Consider the following 23,808-nt stretch of genomic DNA (forward strand, 5'->3'; position numbering starts at 1 on the left):
AAACATTTTTCTAAAGAAGACATACATGCAGCCAACAAGCATGTGAAAACCTGCTCAACATCACTAATCATTAGAGAAATGCAAATCAAAACCATGATGAACTACCATCTCACACCACTCAGAATGGCTATTACAAAGTCAAAAAATAACAGATGTTTTCAAAGTTGTGGAGAAAACGGAATGCTTATACTCTGCAGGTGGGGGTGTAAATTAGTTCAGCCATTGCGGAAATCAGTGCGGCAGTTCCTCAAGGAACTTTAAACAGAATTACCATTCAACCCAGCAATTCCTTACTGTGTATACACCTAAAGGAATATAAATTGTTCTACTGTAAAGACACATGCACACGTGTATGTTCACTGCAGCACTATTCCCAATGACAAAGGCAAAGAAGCAACCTAAATGCCCATTAACAGTAGATGGATAAAGAAACTGTGGTACGCATACATCATGGAATACCATGCAGCGATAAAAAAGAACGAGATCATGTACTTTGCAGGAAAATGGATGGAGCTGGAGACCATTACTCTTAGCAAACTAACACAGAAGCAGAAATCAAATACCACATGTTCTCATTTATAAGTGAGAACTAAACAAAGAGAACACAAGAACACAAAGAGGGAAACAACAGACACTGGGGCCTACTTGAGGATGGAGGGTGGGAAAATGGACAGAATTACAAAAAATATCTATAGAGTACTATGCTCATTACCTGGGTGATGAAATAATCCATACACCAAACTCCTGTGACACACCATTTACCTATGTAACAAACATGCACATGTGCCCTGAATCTAAGATAAAAGTTTAAATAAACACAAAACCCAAATGTAGGCTAAAATTCAACCGAAGGCAGCCAGGCACGGAGGCTCATGCCTATAATCACAGCACTTTGGGAGGCCAAGGTGGGAGGATCACCTGAGGTCAGGAATTCAAGACTGGCCTGGCCAGCATGGTGAAACCCTGTCTACTAAAAACACAAAACAATTAGCCTGGCATGGTGGTGGGCGCCTGTAATCCCAGCTACTCAGTAGGCTGTGGCAGAAGAATTGCTTGAACCCAGGAGGTGGAGGTTGGGGTGAGCCGAGATTGCACCACTGCACACCAGCCCGGGCAATCAGACAAAGACTCTGTCACACACACACACACAAAAAGGACAGCCCTAACATAAAAAAGCATAGCATGAGGACAATCACAGCAATTTAAGGTGAAATAAACACGTTTGATGCTAAGAAAGAAAACAAGAATGGTACACTAGGATCAGGCTTTGAAGAGCCTTGAGATTTGTGCAAAAGTTTTGACTTTATGCTTCTCCCCCGCCCCCACTTTTTTTTGTTTTTGAGATGTAGTCTCACCCTGCTGCCCAGGCTGGAGTGCACTGATAACAATTCTTGTGTCTCAGCCTCCCAAGTAGCTGTAATTACAGATGTGCGCCAACACACCTGGCTAATTTTTGTGGCTTTTTTTTTTTTAAATAAAGATGGGGTTTGGTCATGTTGGCCAGGCTGGTCTCAAACTCCTGGCCTCAAGCAATCCACCCACCTTGGCCTCCCAAACTGCTGGGATTACAGGTGTGAACCACCACACCTGGCAAATTTTGACTTTGTTATTTGTAAGGAATTAACAAAGTATACACTAGGTTTCCCTTTACCGCTTATGACCAGAAGGAGGGAAAGTGAACTAATAATCTGAATGTATCCCAAGTAGTATCATATGAAACTATTACAAAGTAAAATTAGAATGTGAGTACTCCAGGCAAACCAGTAAGAAAGATTGAGCTGTGATAATTTTTATAAGATCCTAATGAGCCAAGCTATCATGGTATCCACCAACATTTAAGAAGTGAAATTCACTAATAGCTCCATACATTTACAAAGCAGGAATCAAATTCTAGACAAAGAAAATTATATAAATGCAAATAAGGACCTCTTCTATTTTTATGATGAATAATCTTGTCATTTTAGTGCTATAAGTTTGTAGATGCATCAAAAATTTTCTTAAAAGACCCTCAAGAAGATAAGAAGCCACAATGGAAATGAATGTCACATTATTGTACAAGCCAATAACTAAAATCCTAGTCTACACTGTAGAGTCTAGAACACTCCACAACCACATCTCAATACCAAGAGTGCTATAGAACACAATTTTAAATGCACTTGGGGATCAGTAGAAATCCTAAAATTGCACAGTGGTTAACATCAGATCATAAATGGCTAGGGGCTGGTTTATTTAATTTTTTTTTTATTTTTGAGATGAAGTCTCACTCTGTCACCTAGGCTGGAGTGCACTGGCATGATCTCAGCTCGCTGCAACCTATGCCTCCTAAGTTTAATCCATTCTCCTGCCTCAGCCTCCCAAGTAGTTGGAACTACAGGAATGTGCCACCACACCTGGCTAGTTTTCTTGTGTTTTTAGTAGAGATGGGTTTCACCATCTTGGTTATGCTGGTCTTGAACTCCTGACCTCAAATGATCTGCCCACCTTGGCCTCCCGAAGTGCTAGGATTACAGGTATGAACCACCACGCCCAGTGTGGCCGTTTTTAAGAGGCTATGTCTAGAGATTTACTTGACTCTGTAATTTGGGTAACAAGCTTTTTTTCTCATGCACACAAATACACTAAGTGTTCAACTTCACTGAATGTAAAGTATACTGATATCCTGTAAGTCTCAGAGTCTGTAACTAAAAAGAATTAATGGACACTATTACCAACTTTTTTAAAAAAAATTTTCTCTGTCGTGGAGGCTGGAATGTAGTGGCACAATCCAGGCTCACTACAATCTCCACTTCCCGAGTCCAAGAGATTCTCCTGTCTCAGCCTCCTGAGTAGCTGAGAGTACCGGCATGTGCCACCAGGCCTGCCGAATTATTTTTTTATTATTTTTTATTTATATTTTATTATTATTGTTGTTGTTGTTATTATTATTATTATTATGGTATTTTAAGTAGAGATGGGGTTTCAACATGTTGGTCAGGCTAGTCTAGAATTCCTGACCCACCTCAGCCCCCCAAAGTGCTGGGATTACAGGCATGAGCCACCACACTTAGTCTATTACTAACATTTTTCCTTTATTTCTTACATGCATAACACCAGACACAGCTATTTATCTCTTCAGGATATGTTGACAGAAGAATCCAAACTACTGCTTCAAAATTTGTTGTTATAAAATTTACCCATAAATTGAAAAATAGTCTATGGAAACCAAATACACGATCTCTTAAGTCCATTTAACTGTCTAGTTAACACACTTAATAGTACTCTATAAGTTAAGTGATCCAGAGGAATGCTACAGGTTTGATTTATTTTGTAGTTTTATGAAATCAGTCTGTTTATCTATATAATAGGCCTCTTCCTTCATTTGGGTTGCTAGAGGCTTTTTTCTTTTTTCTTTTTTTTTTTTGCAAATTCTCTTGAGTGTTCAAAAGAACAATATTCCCTCAGCGCTTAAATGTATATAACAGTTTGTATGAGACTTTTATAAATGAAGGTCAGTTTGGCTGGATGTAAAATTCTTGACTCACATTTTCTTTACTTGTGTATGTTAAATGCACTTCTCTAGTGTCTTCTGGCCTAATGTTTTCCTGCAAAAATACTCAGTTAACAAGCTGGTTTTCCCCTAGTAAGTCATGTGGTCTCTCCACCTAAGAATTTTCGCACTACATGTAGGCTGCAATGTTTATTAGCACTTTATGATAGTTTTTATATATTATTTCTAATTCTTTCTTGTTCTTAACCTTCTCCTTGTTTTATGGGCAAAAGAGCAGACATTATTTGAGAGCATTAAAAAATTCAAAAGGCTTTTCTCCAGAACAAAGAACATGAGCTTTAGTACATTAACCTGGACATTGTTTTCATCTATTCAAAAACTTTGGGCTAGTTTATCGGTTCTTAACTGTTTCAGATAAATAAAGGTACAATATACTGAATTATGAACTGAAGAAACACAACTAATCTTAGAATGATAAAGTGTTAACTGAGTTAAAGTGGAATTCAGAAATCAGAATCCACTTAAGAAATGAGATTTCTTTTAAAAGAAAAAATAAAAAGAAAAAAGATTTGTTTGATTTTTTTTTTTTTTTTTTTTTTTTTTTAAGATTTGTTTGATTTTTTTTTTTTTTTTTTTTTTTTTTTAAAAAAGGTTTTGTTCTTTTTCTTTGCTTCTGGTTGGGTTGGAGTGGCACAATCTTGGCTTACTGCAACCTCCACCTCCTGGGCTCAAGCAATTCTCCTGCCTCAGCCTCCCCAGTAGCTGGGACTACAGGTGTGTGCCACCACGCCCAGCTAATTTTTGTATTTTAGTAGAGACAGGGTTTCACCATGTTGGCCACGATGGTCTCCATCTCTTGACCTTGTGATCCGCCCGCCTCGGCCTCCCAAAGTGCTGGGATTACAGGAGTGAGCCACCGCGCCCGGCCTTGTTTGATAATTTAAAAAAAAAAATAAAAAAGGCTTAGTAACTAAAAATTTAACAATTAAAATAACTCAGAAAACAACTCTCTGGCTGTTTAAAACTGAAAGGCCTAATTACCCACATTCCAACCTCAAAATATAACTAAAAAATAAGTTCCATCCTAAGGGTAAGGCCTATTGTTATTTTCAGGCTCCTGCTCTTCATGGAGTACAAGGGTGTATCACAGCACATATTTGTGTGTGACTCATATAACTGAAGACATGTTCCCAGGCCTATGTTACATTCTCTTGTTAAAAAAAAAAAGGGGGGGGGGTGGGAACATAACATACTGTAAATAATCTCAATTCTAAATTACTCTAATAAAATTCTTAATTATTCTAAAAAAATGAGAAAGAAAAAACATCTTACAAATGACTACAAAAAGAATTAAGTAATCATGGTCTCCACGTAGAAAACAAAAATGATTTTTGAGCCTCATTCAAAAGCCCCACCTAGTTTTATGATCCAAGAATCATTCACGCTTTCCAGTTTAATCACCATCAAAAAGTCTAACTCGTGCACCAACTTGTATATATTCCTTTGTTAGGCACCCAAAGTATCAATTTAGACATACTTAGTAGATTCTATGCTTAGAAAGCTTGTAATCCATACCAGACAAAAAGAGAATTAGATAAATTTATGTCCTAGAAAAAGGGGCTAGTTTACTGTACCTACATATTACCATAACTACATATATTTGGGAGTCTGTATCATCTTTTTACTGATTTTATTTCCCTAGAATGTGCTCGGCTCTAGGATAAATTTGTTTTTATCATTTAACTTTAGGTTTAACATCTGCAAAATAAAAGTTTCATCTTGATTTATATAAAGTATTTTCAAACTACACAAATCTCTATTTCTATGAATGCTGTATCGTTTGACAGTAACAGTGCCCTTATTTATAGGGTTCTTGTATTTTTTAAATTTTATTTTAGATTCAGGGAGTACATGTGCCTGTTTGTTATGTATATGTATTATACAATGGTGGGGAGTTTGGGCTTCTGGTATACCCATCACCCAAACAGTGACCATTATACCCAATAGGTAGTTGATCAAGCCTCACCACCCTCCCAACTTCATGCCTGTTAGAGACCTCAGTGTCTACTGTTTTCATCTTTAAGTCCATGTGTGCCCAATGTTTGGTTCCCATTTATAAATAAGAACTTGTAGTAGTTGATTTTTGGTTTCTGACATGTTTCACTTAAAATAATGGCCTCCAGCTTCACCCATGTGACTGCAAACAACATCCTTAGATTCTCTATGGCTGGCTTACTGACTCTTGTTGCTGTATTCTGCAGAGCTCTGTTCTCCAACAAAGGCCGAAACAGTATCTCCCCAACTACCTGCTCTTCTATTATCCCTTCTATGCTGATGTTCTACTATCAAGAAATGGACTCTAAATCCCTTCTAATGAATCTGAATGAGCTTCTGATGTGGTTCTAACTAAAAGAACGTAGTGGATGACACTGTGTGACTTCTGACGCTAGATCATAAAGAGACAGTTTCCACTCTGGAAGGTACATAGTAGCTTTGGGAACTGTGAGTTGCCAGGTAGGAAGTCTGACAGCTCTGAGGCCCCCATGCTGTGAGAAAGCCAAGCCATATGTAAAGGACAAGGGCAGGTGCTCCACTCAGCTGTCCTAGTTGTTTATCTTTCTAGCCCAGGGGCCAGATGTGAGCTTTCAGTTAGTTCTAGTCCCCAGCCATGAAGCCACCTCAGGTCCTTGAGATGTCTCAGCTGAGGCCTCAAATACCACAAGGCACTGGGCAAGCCATCCCAGCTTTCTCTTTTCTAAATTCTTCTCATATAAAATCATCAACAAAATTAAAAAGTGGTTTATGGCTGCCAAGTCTGGGGATAATTTTTATACAACAATAACCACCACAGTCTTTATTCTGCTCATCACAACAGCTATGCAAAACCTCCTCCCTCTGTTCTGCAGGAAAGATGTGCCCTCGCTCTTTTTAAAAGGCTAATCAACTAGCTCCAAAAATCACTTATTTAATTCCTTTGTTGCTGGTCTTTCAACCTCTACTCAAACTTTATCTCTTCTGCCTAGAAATATGCTCAGATACGTCACACTAAAATAAATACTTTTTCTTGCCCAAATCTAACTCTACTCCCTAGAAGCTACAATGATTTCATTGCTAAATTTCACCAAATAATCTGCTATGCTCTGCTAATATAGCCTCACCTTGACATCTGCCTGACTCATAACTGGCCCCAACCCACAGGACTCTAGAGAAAGCCTCGCAAGTAGTTCACTGTTCCTGTCAGCTTTTATCTTCCTAAAACAAATTTAGCTTAAACTGAAAGCTATCATTAAATCCTTCTGTCTTGAAAAGTCTTTTTTCATGTCTCAGACGATTTAGTCTTGGAAAGAACATGACCATCTTAGTGTGTTACCAACACAGGCAAAATTACTATCGTCAAAGGGAAAGATTTTGGTATAGGTGTCCGATGAGACACTCAAGATTTAAAGGCTCATGGTGAGTATATGTAGTATAGTAAGCAGAGCTGAAGAGGCCACCATCAGGATCAATAAAAGGTTAAAAAATAAATATATAAAACTAATTCATTATAATAGAATTACAGAAGCAAGTAAGTCACAAGAAAAATAAATATAAAAGGGACAAAGGTGAGGAAATTGCTGGTGGGAATATACAGTGACACAGCCATCTGGGGAAATAATCTGACAGTTCCTGAAGTAGTTAAACATGGATTTAGCATATGACCCAGCACTTCCACTCCTAGATACCTACCCAGAAGAAATGAAAACAAATGTCCACTTTAATTCACACACAAATGTTCACAGCAGCATATTCATAATAGCCAAAAAGTGAAAACAACCCAAATATATACGAATTGCTGTTATACATCCAGAAAATAAAATATCATTAAGCATGAAATTAATGAACAGATACATGGTATAACAAGAATGAATCTTTAAAACATTATAAGTAAAAGAAGCCAAACACAAAAAGTGTTTGTGTTCGTTTATATGAAATGTCCAGAAAAGACAAATTCATAGAGACAAAAAAATAGCTTAGTGATTGCTAAGGGTTGTAAGGGTAAGGAGAATAGGGCCTGACTGCTAATGGACAGAATGGACAGTCATTTCTATGGAGAGTGAGGAGAATGTTCTGGAATTTGAAAGTGGTGAATTGCAAAATTCTGTGAATATACTGAAAACCATGCAATTGTTTGTACCCTTTAAAGCAGAGAATGTTATGCTTGAAAATTATAACTCAATTTTTAAAAATGTATGAGGGAAAAAATAGCACATTTTCAATTACTGCTTCCTAGTCAACATAAACCAGACAAAAAAAATCTCCAACAAAATCTGGAACTTCATTACTTCATTTCACTCTTTTCAACTGCTAGTTAAAACAGGATTCCCAACCAAGAGAGGGAAATTGTAACAATTCCACTGAATCCAGAGCATCAGTGCTAAGGAGACAAATCTGAATAAAGAACTCTAAGAATACAGTCCATTTTTAAATTAGCACCAAATGGGAAATAAAGAGAAAATATATTACTCATAACAGGTTCTGTTTGTAAATGTTTTTAGAATACTACTTTAGATCCCAAATAAGAATCCAACAATCCTAGCCGGGCGCGGTGGCTCAAGCCTGTAATCCCAGCACTTTGGGAGGCCGAGGCGGGTGGATCACGAGGTCAAGAGATCGAGACCATCCTGGTCAACATGGTGAAACCCCGTCTCTACTAAAAATACAAAAAAACATTAGCTGGGCATGGTGGTGCGTGCCTGTAATCCCAGCTACTCAGGAGGCTGAGGCAGGAGAATTGCCTGAACCCAGGAGGCGGAGGTTGCGGTGAGCCGAGATCGCGCCATTGCACTCCAGCCTGGGTAACAGATGGAGACTTTGTCTCAAAAAAAAAAAAAAAAGAATCCAACAATCCTATGCCCTTAAAGAGAACTGGTGGACAGCCCCAACTAACAAAATTACTTGCAAGAGTGTTCCAGCTTTTAGCTGGGAGTATAAAAGGAAAAAAACCTTTATGCTACAGTGAGCCTAAAGCGGGTGGAAGGAGAAAGGGAAAGAGAATGAACTAAGAAGAAGCCACCACATTAATTGTCAACACTTTCTAAACCCAGACTCTAGTCCTTTCCTCAGCTGCTACCAAGGGGCTCAGTCCTTCTGAGAAAGCTATGGCCGCAGTGAGAAGAGGCCTTCACTTCATCCAGCAACTTGCACTGCGTCCACCACCACCAGCCCCAGCACTAGCCGGCACCACGGCCCCCAGGGTTCACCTCCAACTACTCTACTCTCATTCTGCAGGATGATGAGTTGATCATCACAGAGGATAAGATCAAGGCCCTAATTAAAATAGGTGGTATAAATGTTGAACCTTTTCCACCTGGTTTGTTGGCAAAGGCCCTGGCCAATGTTGACATCGAGAGACTCATCTGTAACGTAGGGATTGGTGGACCCGCTCCAGCAGCTGGTGCTGCATCAACAGGGTACTACCCTGTCCACAGCTGTTCCAGCTGAGGAGAAGAAAGTGGAAGCAAAGAAAAAAAGAATCACGGCTGGGCGCAGTGGCTCACACCTGTAATCCCAGAACTTTGGGAGGCTGAGATGGGCAGATCACTTGAGGCCAGTAGTTCTAGAACAGCCTGGCCAAAATGGTAAAACTGGGTCTCTACCAAAAATACAAAAATTAGTTGGGTGTGCTGGCACATGCCTATAATCCCAGCTGCTCAGGAGGTTGAGGCACGGGAATCACTTGAACCTGGGAGGCAGAGGTTGCAGTGACTGACAGAGCCAGACGAAAAAGGAAAAGGAAAGAAAGGAAAGAGGAGAGGAGAGGAAAGAAGAGGAAAGAGGAGAGGAGAGGAAAGAAGAGGAAAGAGGAAAGGGAAGGGGAAAAAGGAAAGGAAGAGGAAAAGAAAAGGGACAATAAAGAAGAATCTGAGGAGTCTGATGATGGCATGGGCTTTAGCCTTTTTTGGCCAAAAGTTCTTTTATAACTCTTTTTACAAATTTTTTAAAGATTAAACTGGGCTCCAGCGATCAGGGGTGAGGCCACTAGCTATAGGGACAGTGGGCACGCTGTGGTGTGATGGCATGGGGCTGTTGCAGGCATCTGAACTGGTCTCTCACCACTCCCATGCCACATAACTGTGCTCTGGCACTGAATACAGTGGCGACAGCCCTGTGGCAGGCACCACAACATTTTCTTAGTAGGTAATGGCAGCACCAGCAGGAGCAAGCCAGGACCAGGAAGGAGAATCACAAGAGATCACACATGGGGACTCTGGCCCAAATCCTGTGCTCCCTCTGGGGACTTCCAGATCCAAACGGGGAGATTATGCAGGGGCTGACAAGTGAGGACAAGAGCCACTGACATTTGGAATGACTGGAAGTGTGACCTCCCATCTATATTCAAACATTACAGACATCGGTTTACACAACTGAATGTGTTCAGGAAAGTAACATTCAGAGTAACACCATGGCTGCCATCTCAGTCCCCTCCATGTCAGAATTAACACACATCTTGGTTGCTCTCCTACCTCCCTGACTGCTATGTCTATTTCTTGTACTTGTTCCTTTTCCTCTTGCATTCTATTCAATTTTTCAAAGTTATACTGAACAGCCTCTCTGCATCCTTTTCTCTTTTTTTAAAAAGTACTTACCAACCATTATATGATCTGTTTTACCTATCAAATCAAATCTATAATATTTGTGTAAGATTTAGGAACAGTCTACCAACTGCCTTCCCTTCTGACATGAACCAGAGTTTGGGGATCCCAAAGACCATCCTCAGGTTCAATAATGTGCCACACTGTTAGACTATCAGGTGTGCCCCAAGCACCCAGATCTCTATGCCCCTGGAAGGCTCCAAGGACAAAGGCCAGATCTCTCTTTGGGCAAGGTTAAATTCTTTACTAAACCACCTGCTTGCTGATTCTTCTGAGCCTTCCGATTCATATATCTAACCACCTTCTTGATATTTCCAACAACAGTCAAACTCATCAACATTTACCCCAGACCAACTGTGACTTCACTGTTTCTACTCATAGTGCCAACATTACTTTATCATGTTTAAAATTTTATTTTTATAAAATAAATAATTTTATGTATGGGGTACAATGTGATGTTTTAACATATGTTACACTATTTTTTCTATAAGGAATTGAGGCAGCTTATAAAATCACAATGTAAGATTAACAATTAGAAAGAAATTGGGACACAGAAAAAGCAACTGAGAAAAAATAAAATAGAATAATGCTACAGTGAGGTTAGGATACAGAATGCATCCTATAAATTACTGTTCACTTGTTAGAGGTGGGCTAAACATTTGGCTCTGAGCTTTTTCATAGCCAAACAATATCCAAAGCAAAAAAGAAATGACAACCACCCTGGGACACAGCAGGAGACCCCATCTCTACAAACAATTTAAAAATCTGCCAGGCATGGTGACTCATGCCCACAATCCTTAGAACTTTGAGAGACAGAAGTGTGAGAATTGCTTGAGCTCAGAAGTTCAAGACCAGCCTGGGCAACATGGTGAGACCCTATATCTACAAAAAATTTAAGTATCAGCCAGGCATGGTGGTGCAGACCCGTAGTCCCAGCTACTCAGGAGGATAGCTTGGCCTGGGAGGCTGAGACAAGCAGTCAGCCATGATCGCACCACTGCCCTCCAGCCTAGGCAACAGAATGAGAGGCTCAGTCTCAATGAGGAATGGGAAGGGGAGGAAAAGAAAAGCAGTTTCATTTAATTCAAAGTACACTAAGATAAATGATGCCCAGAAGGTACTATTCTTCTAATTACTCCAGGACTTAGGCATGTGTGGGTTTTGTTGGTCACTGCCCTCTGTATTCAATGGACTGTTGAATAATAAAGACGGTTCCTCCATAGCATTGTCTGCTTTTGTCTGTTCCTTGCATCTTCTCTCTCTTTAATGTCAATCATCTAAGATTTCAAATTAAGCTTCCTTAAATATAGCACAGCCTTCTTTAAAACCTACACTGGTTTCTTTTATCCTTTTTTAGAAAAAACTTTTTTAAAAACTAGAGATGTCTCACTATGTTGCCCAGACTGGTCTCGAACTCCTGCGATCAAATGACCCTTCTGCCTCAGCTTCCCAAAGTGCTAGGAGTATAGCTGTTAGCCGCCATGCCTGGACCACTGATTACTTTTAAAAGTACCCTTCTGAGTCTGCTTTTTTTTTTTTTTCCAAATTCCATATTGGGAATTGTGCTGCTATAAACATGCAGAGCAAGTATCTTTTTCTGTGTAACTACTTCTTTTCCTCTGGGCAGATACACACTAGTGGGACTTCTACTTTTAGTTCTTTACAGAGTCTCCACACTGTTTTCCATAGTGGCTGTACTAGTTTACATTCCCACCAGCAGTGTAGAAGTGTTCCCTTTTCACGGCATCCATGCCAGCATCTATCATTTTTTGATTATGGCCATTCTTGCGGGAGCAAGGTGGTATCGCACTGTGGTTGTAATTTGCATTTCCCATATCATTAGCAATGTTAAGCATTTTTTTCATTTGTTGGCTATTTATCTTCTTTGGAGAATTGTCTATTCATGTCCTTAGCCCACTTTATCATGGGATTTTTTTTTTCTTGCTAATTTGAGTTCATTGTAGTTCCTGGATATCAGTCCTTTGTCAGGTGTATAGAGTGTGAAGATTTTCTCCCACTCTGTGGGTTGTCTGTTTACTCTGCTAACTGTTCCTTTTACTGTGCAAAAGCTCTTTAGTTTAATTAGGTCCCAGATATTTAACTTTGTTTTTATCATATATGCTTTTAGGTTCTTGATCATGAAATCCTTGCCTAAGCCAATGTCTAGAGGGATTTTTCCAATGTTACCTTTTCCAATGTTACCTTCTGTAACTTTTATAGTATCAAATCTTCTGTTTAAGTCCTTGATCCATCTTGAGTTGACTTTTTTTTAAGGTGAAAAACAAGGATCCAGTTTCATTCTCCTACATGTGACTTGCCAATTATCCCAGCACCATGTCTTGAAAAGGGTATCTTTTTCCCCACTTTATGTTTTTGTTTGCTTTGTCAAAGATCAGTTGGCTCTAAGTATTTGGATTTATTTTGGGGTTCTCCATTCTGTTCCACTGGTCTATGTGCCTATTTTTATACCAGTACCATGCTGTTTTGGTGACTACGGTTTTATAGCATAGTTTGAAATCACATAATGTGATAACTTCAGATTTATTTATTTATTTATTTATTTTGGCTTAGTCTTGCTTTGCCCATGCAGTCTTTTTTGGTTCCATGCGAATTTTAAGATTTATTTTTCTGGTTCTGTGAAGAATGATGGTGGTATTTTTATGGGAATTGCACTGAATTAGTAGATTGTTTTCGGCAGTATGGTCATTTCACAATATTGATTCTACCCACCTATGAGCATGGGATGTGTTTCCATTAAGTTTGTCTCGTCTGGGATTTCTTTCAGCAGTGAAAGCACATATTCTTCTATATTTACAAAGAATTATATGCTCAATGCAGAAAACAAAGAAAGCCAAGACAAAGAGATAAAAAAGAAAAAAGCCAAAATCCTACAATCTAGATATAACTAGCTCCTTTTCATGTTTCTTAAAATTCAGATTATATTTACATACAATCAAAGTCAAGGTTTTATATGTACGATTCCCTGCTTTTTGACAAATATGTACACTCTAATCAATATACAGAACATTTTTCCGAAACCTCACTCTTGAAGTTCCCTCCCAGTCACATTATTTGTCAGATAAATGGACTGCAAAGAGCTTCTCCCAGTCTGAAGCTGGTCTTTTCATTTTCAAAAATGTCTTTTAATCAGAAAAGGTTTTTTGATTCAATTCAATTAACTTTTTATTTCATAGTTCATATTTCTTATATGTGCTCTAAGAAATCCTTCTCTATCCCCAAGGTTGTGAAGATATTCTCCTACTTTCTGTTAGAAACTTTACAGTTTTAACTTCATATTTAAACATACGATCTATCTCAACGTGATAAAGGTATCTAAAAAAAGCTACACATTCACTGTAAGATTAGAAAGAAGACAAGGGGGTCTATTCTTACCACTTCTATTCAACCTCATGCATAAAAGAATGAGGCAACAAAGAATAATAATTTATAAAGAATCAAAAGGAAGAAGAAAATCCTTCAATTGTACTGAAATGATGAAATGATTGCGTGTAGAGAAAACCCAGAGAAATTTACAAATGCACAAACACTAATAAATAAGCAAACATCATAGTTACAGGCCATGTGGTCAGTGCATAAGAATCACACTTCTATAAGCCCATCAAAACACAACTGTCATTTATAATAGCATTTTTAAAAGCCAGAAAAAAAAATTTAAATATGAGAAAGACTTCCACACCAAAAATCACAAAACATTTCTGAGAAAAATAAAGTCCTATATAAATGGACACAAATATGTTTATGGATTGGAAGATTCAATATTATTAAGGCATATCTAAAACTTACACGTATAAGCTGACTAAGAATTTATACATACAAAACAATCCTGGAAGAGAAGCAGAAAGCTCGAGGACTGACACTACCCATTGAAGACGTGCTATATAAAGCTACAGTAACCAGACCCTTAGAGCAAGCATTGGCCAACAGAGGGACTGAGTAGATGGAGTCCACAAACAAACCCCCATACATGCTGTCTACTGATGGACAAAGGCAGGCAATTCAACAGCTGGGGGAGAAGTCTTCTCAATAAATGGTGCTGCAGCAACTAAAGTACATTTCAAAAAACCACCCCAGGCTTACCCCATACTGCTGACATTTTGGCATTGTTCTTTTGCTAAATATGTTTTTGTTTTTATTATTTTATTTTATTTTTGAGAGAGAGTCTGGCTCTGTTGCCCAGGCTGTAGTGCAGTGGTGTGATCTCGGCTCACTGTAACCTCTGCCTCCCAGGTTGAAGCGATTCTCCTGCCTCAGCCTCCTGAGTAGCTGGGACTAAGGTGCATGCCAGAGATGGGGTTTCACCATGTTATCCAGATGCTCTCAATCTCCTGACCTCATGATCCATCCGCCTTAATCTCCCAAAGTGCTGGGATTACAGGTGTGAGCCACCGCACCTAGCCTGCTAACTATGATCATAACACCACGATTCTGTTTCTACTCTGCTTCTTTCATTTTTCTGTGGGGATTTTTGATAATACTTTGAAGTGATGCTTTAAAGCTACTTCATCACAAATTTATCACGCTCATCTCTGTCCTCTACATGATGCTCCGAAACTACTTTTAAGCCTAACCTTTTACCACCAATTTTTAGTTTCCCCATTTGTTAGGAAAACACAAGCACTTACGGCTTCTCACACCTTGCTCTACCTCCAAGATTCAGTCTGAGAAGTGCCCTATACTCTCAACATCATCGCAATATTCTTTTCTAACAAAGTCACTTTCCATTTTTTAAGAAATCCTTTCAGATTCCTCTAATCAAAAACAACCTTCTTCCTTTTAAGCCCTCACGTATGTTCCCTTTTCTTACTTATTATTAGTGAACCACACTTAGAAATATGAAAAAGATATTTGAGCAGTCTATTCATTCAGTCACTATTCAGCAGATCACAGATTGTTCTACTGGGGTGCCAGGGAAGCTAGACAGGTCAAGGCTCTGCCCTTAAGTAGCTGATATTCTAGTGGCCAAGTCTATGAGGCCATAATCTAGAAAGTAGGGCTGTTTCTCATTTACCTCTATGCGCCCTGTAGTACAGTACAAGGCTTTGCACATCGTCAAGCCTCAATGAATAAACCATGAATTCACCTGTCATGCTATTTAAGGCTTGTATCATAAATATCCTTGTCAATTTAAAGCACCAACAGATCAGGAGTCAGAACCTCTTTGGTCTCCATAAAAGAAATGTAATAAGGCCTTATGTAATAGGTTCAAGAGCATCTACTGCTTTGTTCACATAGGTAAGTAGGGTTTCTTTTTTTAAGGCTTGAAAGTAAGCCAAATTAAGCCAACTAATAAATGAAAAGCATAGTGAATTAAGTATCTGTGCTGCATTAATGATTTTAAGTAAAAGAACTGTGAATGAAGAAAGGTTATCGTTGTATCAAAAAGAACAGAAAGTAAGGACCACACTTCTATAAAATACTTAAGCCACGCAACACCATTTTCATAGAGAAAAACAAGTATTTTTAGGGCAGACTTTTTCCATCTGGACACTACTGACATTAGGAGGTGAGTAATTTATTTTTATTGGTAACTGTCCCATGCACCAGGGGGATGTTTAACAGCATCCCTGGCTCTGCCCAATAGATGCCGGTAGCAGCCTCAGTTACAGCAACCAAACATCTCCAAACATTCAAAATGGGCTCCCGGGGTCAGAACTGTCTCCAGTGAAGAACCTCTGATGTAAGACAGCCAACATACTTAGCTGTACAAATATTTCTTTAGTTATTATTTTTACTGTACAAATACCAATTCTAAAGCAGCTTTAAGGTACTTTGGTTTTTTCCCTTAAAAAATAAAACAGGTTGGGCATGGTGGCTACCTGATAAAACCTTATCTCTACTAAAAATACAAAAACTAGCTGGACATGGTGGTACACTCCTGTAAGCCAAGCTACTTGAGAGGCTGAGGAAGGAGAATCGCTTGAACCTGGGAGGTGGAGGTTGCAGTGTGGGAAGAATGAGCCATATAGGAAGGAACTCCTCTGACAGGTTTCTAGTGTGTATATTTATGCTCTATATTGAAGAAAATATTATTCTAAGTTTTCACAGATATGAAATGTATGCTGCTCAAATGTGTGTGAGAGATAAGAATTGTGGAGCACTATGGATGATTTTAAGAAAACATGAGGCAGAAACAAAGCTCTATATTCTGATTTGCCAGTCAGCTCATGCCATCATGCCTTCCCAGATCCATTTCAACATCAGCACTCTACGTATCCCTTACTTGCAGCCTAACTCTAGAGAAAATGCCTTTATCCAAAGAACAATATGCACCACACTGTGGATACTTCAAATGCAGTGGAGTTAACAAAATACAGGGCCTTGACCAAAGGGAACCTTTCAGACTAGAGAGGAGGGGATACGTGAACACCGAAATAAATGTACAAGTCCACACTGTGAAAAATAGGGGGCGGGAAGGGACAATACTGTGGGTAATAAAGGAAAGGGTCTGATTAGGATTTGATTAGAGGCTGAAAGAAGGCATTACTAAGGAAATGATGTCTTTTCATACCAAGTCAGACCACAGCTGTTGAACTGATATCTCCAGAAATAATCCAAGAAATAAAAACTGTACAAAGGTGCCAGCTGATCTAAAAATGATTTAAGAGAGAAACAAAACTCACATCCGAGTGAATACAGGCAGCCTGATACTGCAAGGTGCTGTTCCTACGGTCACCATTTAGTACGTCCATGCAGCAAGTATATGCTGAGGCTTCTGGACAAAGTTAGGAACATGAGGTAGTTCAAAGCAATGATTCCACTTACACTGCAAGTATACCTTCATGTGGTTGTATCTTATAGAGTTTTAGAAGAATGGTACACTCAGACCTTAGAACGGAGCATATCTTAAGGTGTTCAACATGCAGAAAAATCACCTGACAAATTTGTTAAATACCCACTCCCGAGGATTCCAATTCAGGGGTTTACAGTGCAGCCTAAGAATGTTAACCAGGCACTCCTACTGCCTCTGAAAACCCCATATGAAACACAAATCTTCCCAAAAGAGGAGGTTTGGCTGTGACATGGGTTATTTTGCTCAAATTCGTGAAACAATCATGTGTTAAACAAGACCTCCCAACAGTGTTTGTTTACAGGCTGACCCTGTGACTGATCCTGGTAATCCCCACGGCTTGGAAGCAGAATCCGAATAAACTGCACAGCCTGCTGCCACAGCTTGTGCCCAGACAACAGACCAGATGTAATATATAAAAAAGACAGACAGTGCTGACAGCTCTCTCTCCAGAGGTTAAGGAAACACACCCAACATGAGACATGGTCAGGGAGCTGGGTGCCCAGCACTGATGGGTATAGCATGAAAGTACAGATGGGAACACACCAAGAAAAGAATGATTGAAGAGACAGAAGATGAGTAAAACTCACATTTCTTAAGAGCCTCTTATCAGATACTGTGTCATGAACTTCACATATTTATCTCATTTTAATCCTCATAAAAATCTTAGGTAGTAAGATTCATGTATCATGTCATAGATGAAAAACCAAAGCCTAAAGAGAAAGGAACTTGTCCAAGAATATGAAGCTACAATGCAAGAGAGCCAGGTTTTGAACCAAGGCAGAAGGATCACTGAGGTCAGGAGTTCAAAACCAGCTGGGCCAACATGGTAAAACCCCATCTCTACTGCAAGTACAAAGGTTAACCAGGCAAGGTGGCATACATCTGTATTCCCAGCTACTCAGGAGAATGAGGCATGAGAATCGCGGGAACCCAAGAGGCGGAGGTTGCAATGAAACCAAGATCGCACCACTGCACTCCAGCCTGGGCAGCAGAGTGAGACTTCATCTCAAAACAAAACAAGAAAAGAAACAATCAATGACAGGCATTTCAAAAGGACACAGAAGCAATATGAAGGGGCTCCTAAGAATCAAATTTGGGATAATCTAAGCATCAAAACATATAAGGAAGGTAACTAATTATAAGCCACTGAATAAAATGGAGATCCATGAATGAATCAGTCCATCTGAGATAGAAAGTCAGCCCAGGGTAGGGGTGGCGACAGGAATAAATGTAAGAATGGGTTATATATGTAGTCTCAAAGTAACTCTTAATGAAATACGTATTAATTACTAGGGGAAAAGAATAGCTGCCAGGGATATCTGGCAGACACAATCTTGATCAAGTGAAGTCATCGATTCCAATGCAATAAATCAAACCTGTATACCATCTGAAGGGATGCAATGCAAAAAGACAACATCACGTCTGTGGTATCCCAAATTGAGAAACACTGTACAAAATAAGTGGACTACAATCCTCAAAAATGTCAAGGACCTGAAAGCCAGGAAATCATTAAGGAACTCTTCAAAATTAAAAGAAATTACAAAAACAAGCAAACAAAATATACGAATCAGCCACAGATTCATTACATATAATGGACAGCAGCGGGCAATCGGCAGTACCTGTGAGCCCGCGGACTAAATGGTCATGAGGTATCAGCGTTACGTTCCTGATCTTCATGGTTGTATTGTGATTTATAGGAGAATGTACTTGATTGTAGGTAAAATGTACTAAAGTACTGAGAGGTGATAAAACACCATATTGGTAACGTTAGCTCAACCAGTCCTGGCAGAGGGTGAGGGAATTTCTCTCTTTATACGAGAACAAAAAATGAGAAAGCCACAGGTCTTATTCCAGACATTCCCAATCAATTCCTTGGACTCCCTGAATATGTATATGTCAGTAATCTTACACAAATTGTTGTGGAATACACCACAAAATTCATAGTAGGGCATCTGTCACATGTAATGCTAATTAAAGGCACAAGTTACTTACCAAATTCGGTGTGGGGGGTGGAGGGGAGGGTAGTGGCAGGTGTAAGGAGAGAACTTTACAATCCCTAATGGCCTCACTGATGCTGGCTTTAATGCTCTATGAAGTTTACAGTTCAGTGAATGTTACCTAGAATCAGCCCTGGCTGTGGAATACTTTATTCTTACCCCTATATTTCAGGTTTGGATGTCTGCTGTGCTGGTTCCCAGAGGTAGTAACGGGGCAAGAGGATTGGTTACATCTCCTGACCCACATACTTAAGATCCAGATGAGACAATTTTTATTCCTGCTTGGTAGAGCCTACCTGCTGAAGGTAATTGCTCCTAAAAGAACGGTTCTAGCCAGACCCTGTGGCTATAAAAAAATAATAATAATAATGTTAATTAGCCAGGGGTGGTGACACATGCCTGCAGTTCCAACTGCTTAGGAGGCTGAGGTAGGAGGATTGCTCAAGCCCAGGAGTTAAGGCTGCATTGAGCTCTGACCACACCACCACACTCCAGCCTGGGCAACAGAACAAGACTCTGTCTCAAAAAAACAAGAAAAGAAAAATGAATGTTCCTACAGATGAACGTAATGCTCTGGGCCTCAGCAGCAAAATCGAAGACAGTACAAGAAATGCAGAGTAAGAGGAAGGATGGAAAACACCTTCTTGTCACCTTTCAAACAGGCTCTATCTTTTCTTTTACTAGACTGCATAGATCTTTGGGGTCAAAACCACTATTCAAACAAATGCTAAGTAAGATCCACATTCTCTTTTCTAAGGAAAACATTGATTCTATGTGTAAGTACATGCACCTGCGGAAAAATCAGGTTACAGTAGCTGATTCGTTCTTCCACTTTTGCAGCAGAGTAACTTTCTCTTCCTCTTAGCAGGTAACTAAATGTACACTGTTCCTTAACAACACACAAATGACCTGTATCTACTAGATAAATGATGAATTATTAAGATATATAGACCCCAAAATTCATTAATGCTTTATGGTCGGAACATGTCTGCATTTTCTGCCATTTATTTTACTGCTATATTGAATCTGATTTACTTTTTTAAAAATCTGTAGCAAATAATCTCACCAACTGCTCAGGAGTTCCAAATTCCATAAAACTAATGTCCAAAAGAGTAAGTTAAGTAACAAAGAAGCAGCTGAATACTCACTTCTCTTTCTCCTAGATTCTCAAAGTTGGGTCTACATAAAGCATGGTGTCTAGATCATATTGTTCTTAATATTCATCACACAACATGCTTGCCCTTTAGGAGTTTCACTATATGCTCTTGGTCTTCACAAGGCATCAATACAAAAACACTCCACTTGAATAGTGTCTATGTCTTCCATGAAATCATAGCTGAAAACATAACCCACTATGTCACACAACGGCAGAACCCCACAGAATGTCTTTTTCGTCAAGTACAATGCCAGGAAAGAATCTTTCTTTGTAAACAAATGTGCTTGCTTGCTTCCCACAGACAATGAATGCTATGTAATTCAAAGCTATACACAGAAAGGAATGGATTTCGTTTAGTCTTAGCAGTCAGAAAACAGAAAGTCAAATAAGTGCACAAGAGTTATAATTAGCTCCCGTAAGGAGCCTGGTATACTTTCTCCTCCCTACGCTTTTTTAAATTATTTTTTTATTGTACTTTAATTTTTTGAGAGAGGATCTGGTTCTGCCGCCTAGGCAGCAGTGCAGTGGCACGATCCAATCTCAGCTCACTGAAACCTCTGTCTTCTGAGCTCAAGCCTTCCTCCCACCTCAGCCTCCCGAGTACCTGGGTCTACAGGCACTTACCACCACATTCAGCTAATTTTTTGCACTTTTTGTAGAGACAAGGTCTCACCATGTTGCCCAAGCTGGTCTTAAACTCCAGAACTCAAGCAATCTGCCCACCTCGACTTCCCAAAGTGCTGGGATTACAGGCTTGAGCCACTGCACTGGCCCCATGCTCTTTTTAGATGGTTTATTACGTCCTCCAACTGTCCTGCTGTATACTATCTTTAATTCTAACAGACTTACGTCCTTTTGAAAGTTCCTAGAATGTGTATATACACAGGCATGTATTTTCTCTTACAATTTTCTCTCTTATCACTTAAATTTTCTGATATTGTTCTGTATACAAGGACCTAAGAATTTAAAATGATAATGACACAACGAGGCTAATTTAATGAAGACCAAGCAATCTGCATTACTAACCCCTCCCCTCCTTGTCCATTCCGCAAACAAATTATTAAGTAGCCTAATGGCGAAGGCACACCCCACACCGCCATGCTCGACACATCACCTTTGCAGTAGTCCGCAGGGTCCTCTTGCTCCTCGTCATCTGATCCCAGGATCTCCTCCTCTGGCTCTGGGGGCGTGGGGTCTGGCAAAGGCGGTGGTGGTGGTGGTGGCGGTGGAGGAGGAGGAACTAAAGGAGCTTTCTGTTGAGGCTCCGGCCTGAAAGAGCAGAGAGAAAATTCCCATTTACTGAGAAGTACATCTTGCATTATGGATGCATTTCAGCATTTCTTAATATGGGGGAAAAAATAAAATTTGTCACATACTAAGAAGGAATGCCATTTAATGTCACTTCACCCATTTTAGTTGAATTCAAGTAGTGTTTCAACATATAGGTCAGGCCAAAAAAAATAAATCTGCCCTTATTAGCTAAGAAACATTTCTTAGTTATCTTTTCACTTAGAGTTTCAAGAAATACCAATGTTATGAAATTTCAGTGCTTCACTGAAGTCCTACCAATTTTGGGAAATTTAAGTGAAATGAAAGCATATTCCATGGTATACAGCCTTACTGGTTAGAAAATATCACCAAGATTATAAAAATACAGGTGCAAGGAGCACTCAACTTTTGAAAGCACTTTTTTCCTGTTATTTGAAAATCAGAATTATTTTCCCACAGTAGCAATGAGGCTAGGTTTCAAAAACTTATAAAAGCTGATTAATATACACTGTATCTAAAATATACAAGATTGCCAGAAAGATTCTTGTACTTCTGTAAGGCCTGTTGGAAGTTTTTAATGTATTCTGTGACGAGAGAGAGACAGAGAGAGAGAGAGGGGGAGGGAGGGAGGGAAAGAGTGTGTGTGTTGTTAGAGAGAGACAGAAAGAGACTGATTGATTATTCCCTTTCAGGGCTCTATGAGGAGAAAGGTTCATAATGGAAATCTATTCATAATGGAATTCACTTACTATTTCTAACCTTGTCCCAATGGGGGGAAATAGGACCCTACAGTCTCAACTTGGATGCCAGAAGGACATCCCTCCCTTAAGGTACCCTACTAATTAAACTACCACTGAACACATGCCCTGAAGATGGCGGCTGCTATGGAAAGGTTGCTCTGAGGGTCGGTTGCCTGACATGTGAGTGCCAAACCTTGGGGCATTTCTGCCACTGCAGCCAACAGGCCTGCTGCAACTGGAAGAATGAGCTTGACAAATATATTGTGGTCTGGTTCTGATCAAGCAAAATTATTTACCACCAGTTCCTTATACCATTCACCTGCTGTCACCTGGCATGCACCTTATTTTAAGGGTACAGCCATTGTCAATGGAGAGATGGAGAGTTCAAAGACCTAAAACTTGATGACTTTAAAGGGAAATTTTTGGTGCTTTTCTTCTATCCTTTGGATTTCACCTTGGGTGTTCTACAGAAACTGTTGCTTTTAGTGACACAGATAAGGAGTTCGCCAATGTGAACTCTGAAGTTGTTTCGGTCTCAGTGGATTCCCACTTTAGTCATCTTGCCTAGATAAATACACCAAGAAAGAATGGCAGTTTGGGGCACAGGAGCGTCACACTCTTGTCAGATTTAACTGAGCAAATTTCCCAAGACAATGGTGTGCTGTTAGAAGGTCCTGGTTTTGCACTAAGAGGTCTCTTCATAATCAACCCCAATGGAGTCACCAAGCACTTGAGCGTCAGATCTCCTAGTGCGCCAAAGCATGGAAGAAACACTTCACTTGGTGAAGGCATTCCAATATGTAGAAATCCATGGAGAAGTCTGCCCAGCGAAGTGGGCACTGATTCTCCTACAATCAAACCAAATCCAGCTGCTTCCAAAGAATGCTTTCAGAAGCCATATTAGTTGACAACCCATGTGTACTGCACCTTCTCACCCCAGAGAAGAACCAGAGCTGAAAGCTGCTTTTATCATTTTGAAGATAATTATTAGTAGAAGGCAAGGTACCAATTATGCTTATTTTCATAAATATTACTCTAAATGTTTTATTTTTGTAATACTGGCTAAGACCTTTTACATATGGCTAGTTGCTAGTATAAGGAATCCTTTATTAGTAACATCTTGGTGGCTAGCTACCTAGTTTCTACAGAACATAATTTGCCTCCTCAGAAGGCGATTCTTAGATCATGTCTTCAATGGAAACACTCTTCTGTCTTAGACTTACTTGAATCTTGCCTACAACAAAGTAGAGCAACATGCACTGAAAGCTCCTGATCGAGAGTCCTAACATTTTCATCTTGAATATCTTTGTATTAAATTAAATTTTAAGCTAACAAAGATCACAGCTTTCAGTTGTTATTAGCAGTCTAATTTAACTCTCCTGCAACGAATGTGTATGTGATTGAAGCAAATGTCAATGGTATTATTTTAAAAAGTGGCAGAGTGACTTAAATGATCATGCATGATCCCTCATCTCTGAAATTTACAGTTCACATAATCATTTTATTTATTTTATTCATTCATTACCTAACTTTGTCTATCTATATTTCTAGATATTGATTTAGTATAATTGATTATAAAAGATATTTACTGAATCCAGGGATTTCATTTTGAAATTATTATAATTATTTTCTTTGCTGGAGTGTTCAGCAAAGAATACATTTATTTTTATTATATGCAAAACATACAATAAAAAATACTGTATTGTAAAACATACA

The 23,808-nt window shown here is 39.3% G+C and overlaps 1 protein-coding gene and 1 pseudogene across 11 annotated transcripts in view; one reads left to right on the forward strand and one right to left on the reverse strand.

Annotated features, from left to right (window-relative positions):
* Positions 1-23,808, reverse strand: part of SRPK2 (SRSF protein kinase 2) — a 277,462-nt gene that overhangs the window by 71,946 nt on the left and 181,708 nt on the right. For all 11 annotated transcript variants that reach the window (XM_017506255.2, XM_017506252.2, XM_017506253.2 and 8 more), the window contains one exon: positions 21,198-21,352. In XM_017506255.2, coding sequence (XP_017361744.1) covers positions 21,198-21,352 — 155 coding nt within the window. The remainder of the gene's footprint in view (positions 1-21,197; positions 21,353-23,808) is intronic.
* Positions 22,225-23,727, forward strand: LOC108287699 (annotated as a pseudogene).

This window comes from Cebus imitator, unplaced genomic scaffold (genome assembly GCF_001604975.1).
Source record: "Cebus imitator isolate Cc_AM_T3 unplaced genomic scaffold, Cebus_imitator-1.0 Scaffold352, whole genome shotgun sequence".
NCBI classification, from domain to species: Eukaryota; Metazoa; Chordata; class Mammalia; order Primates; family Cebidae; genus Cebus; species Cebus imitator.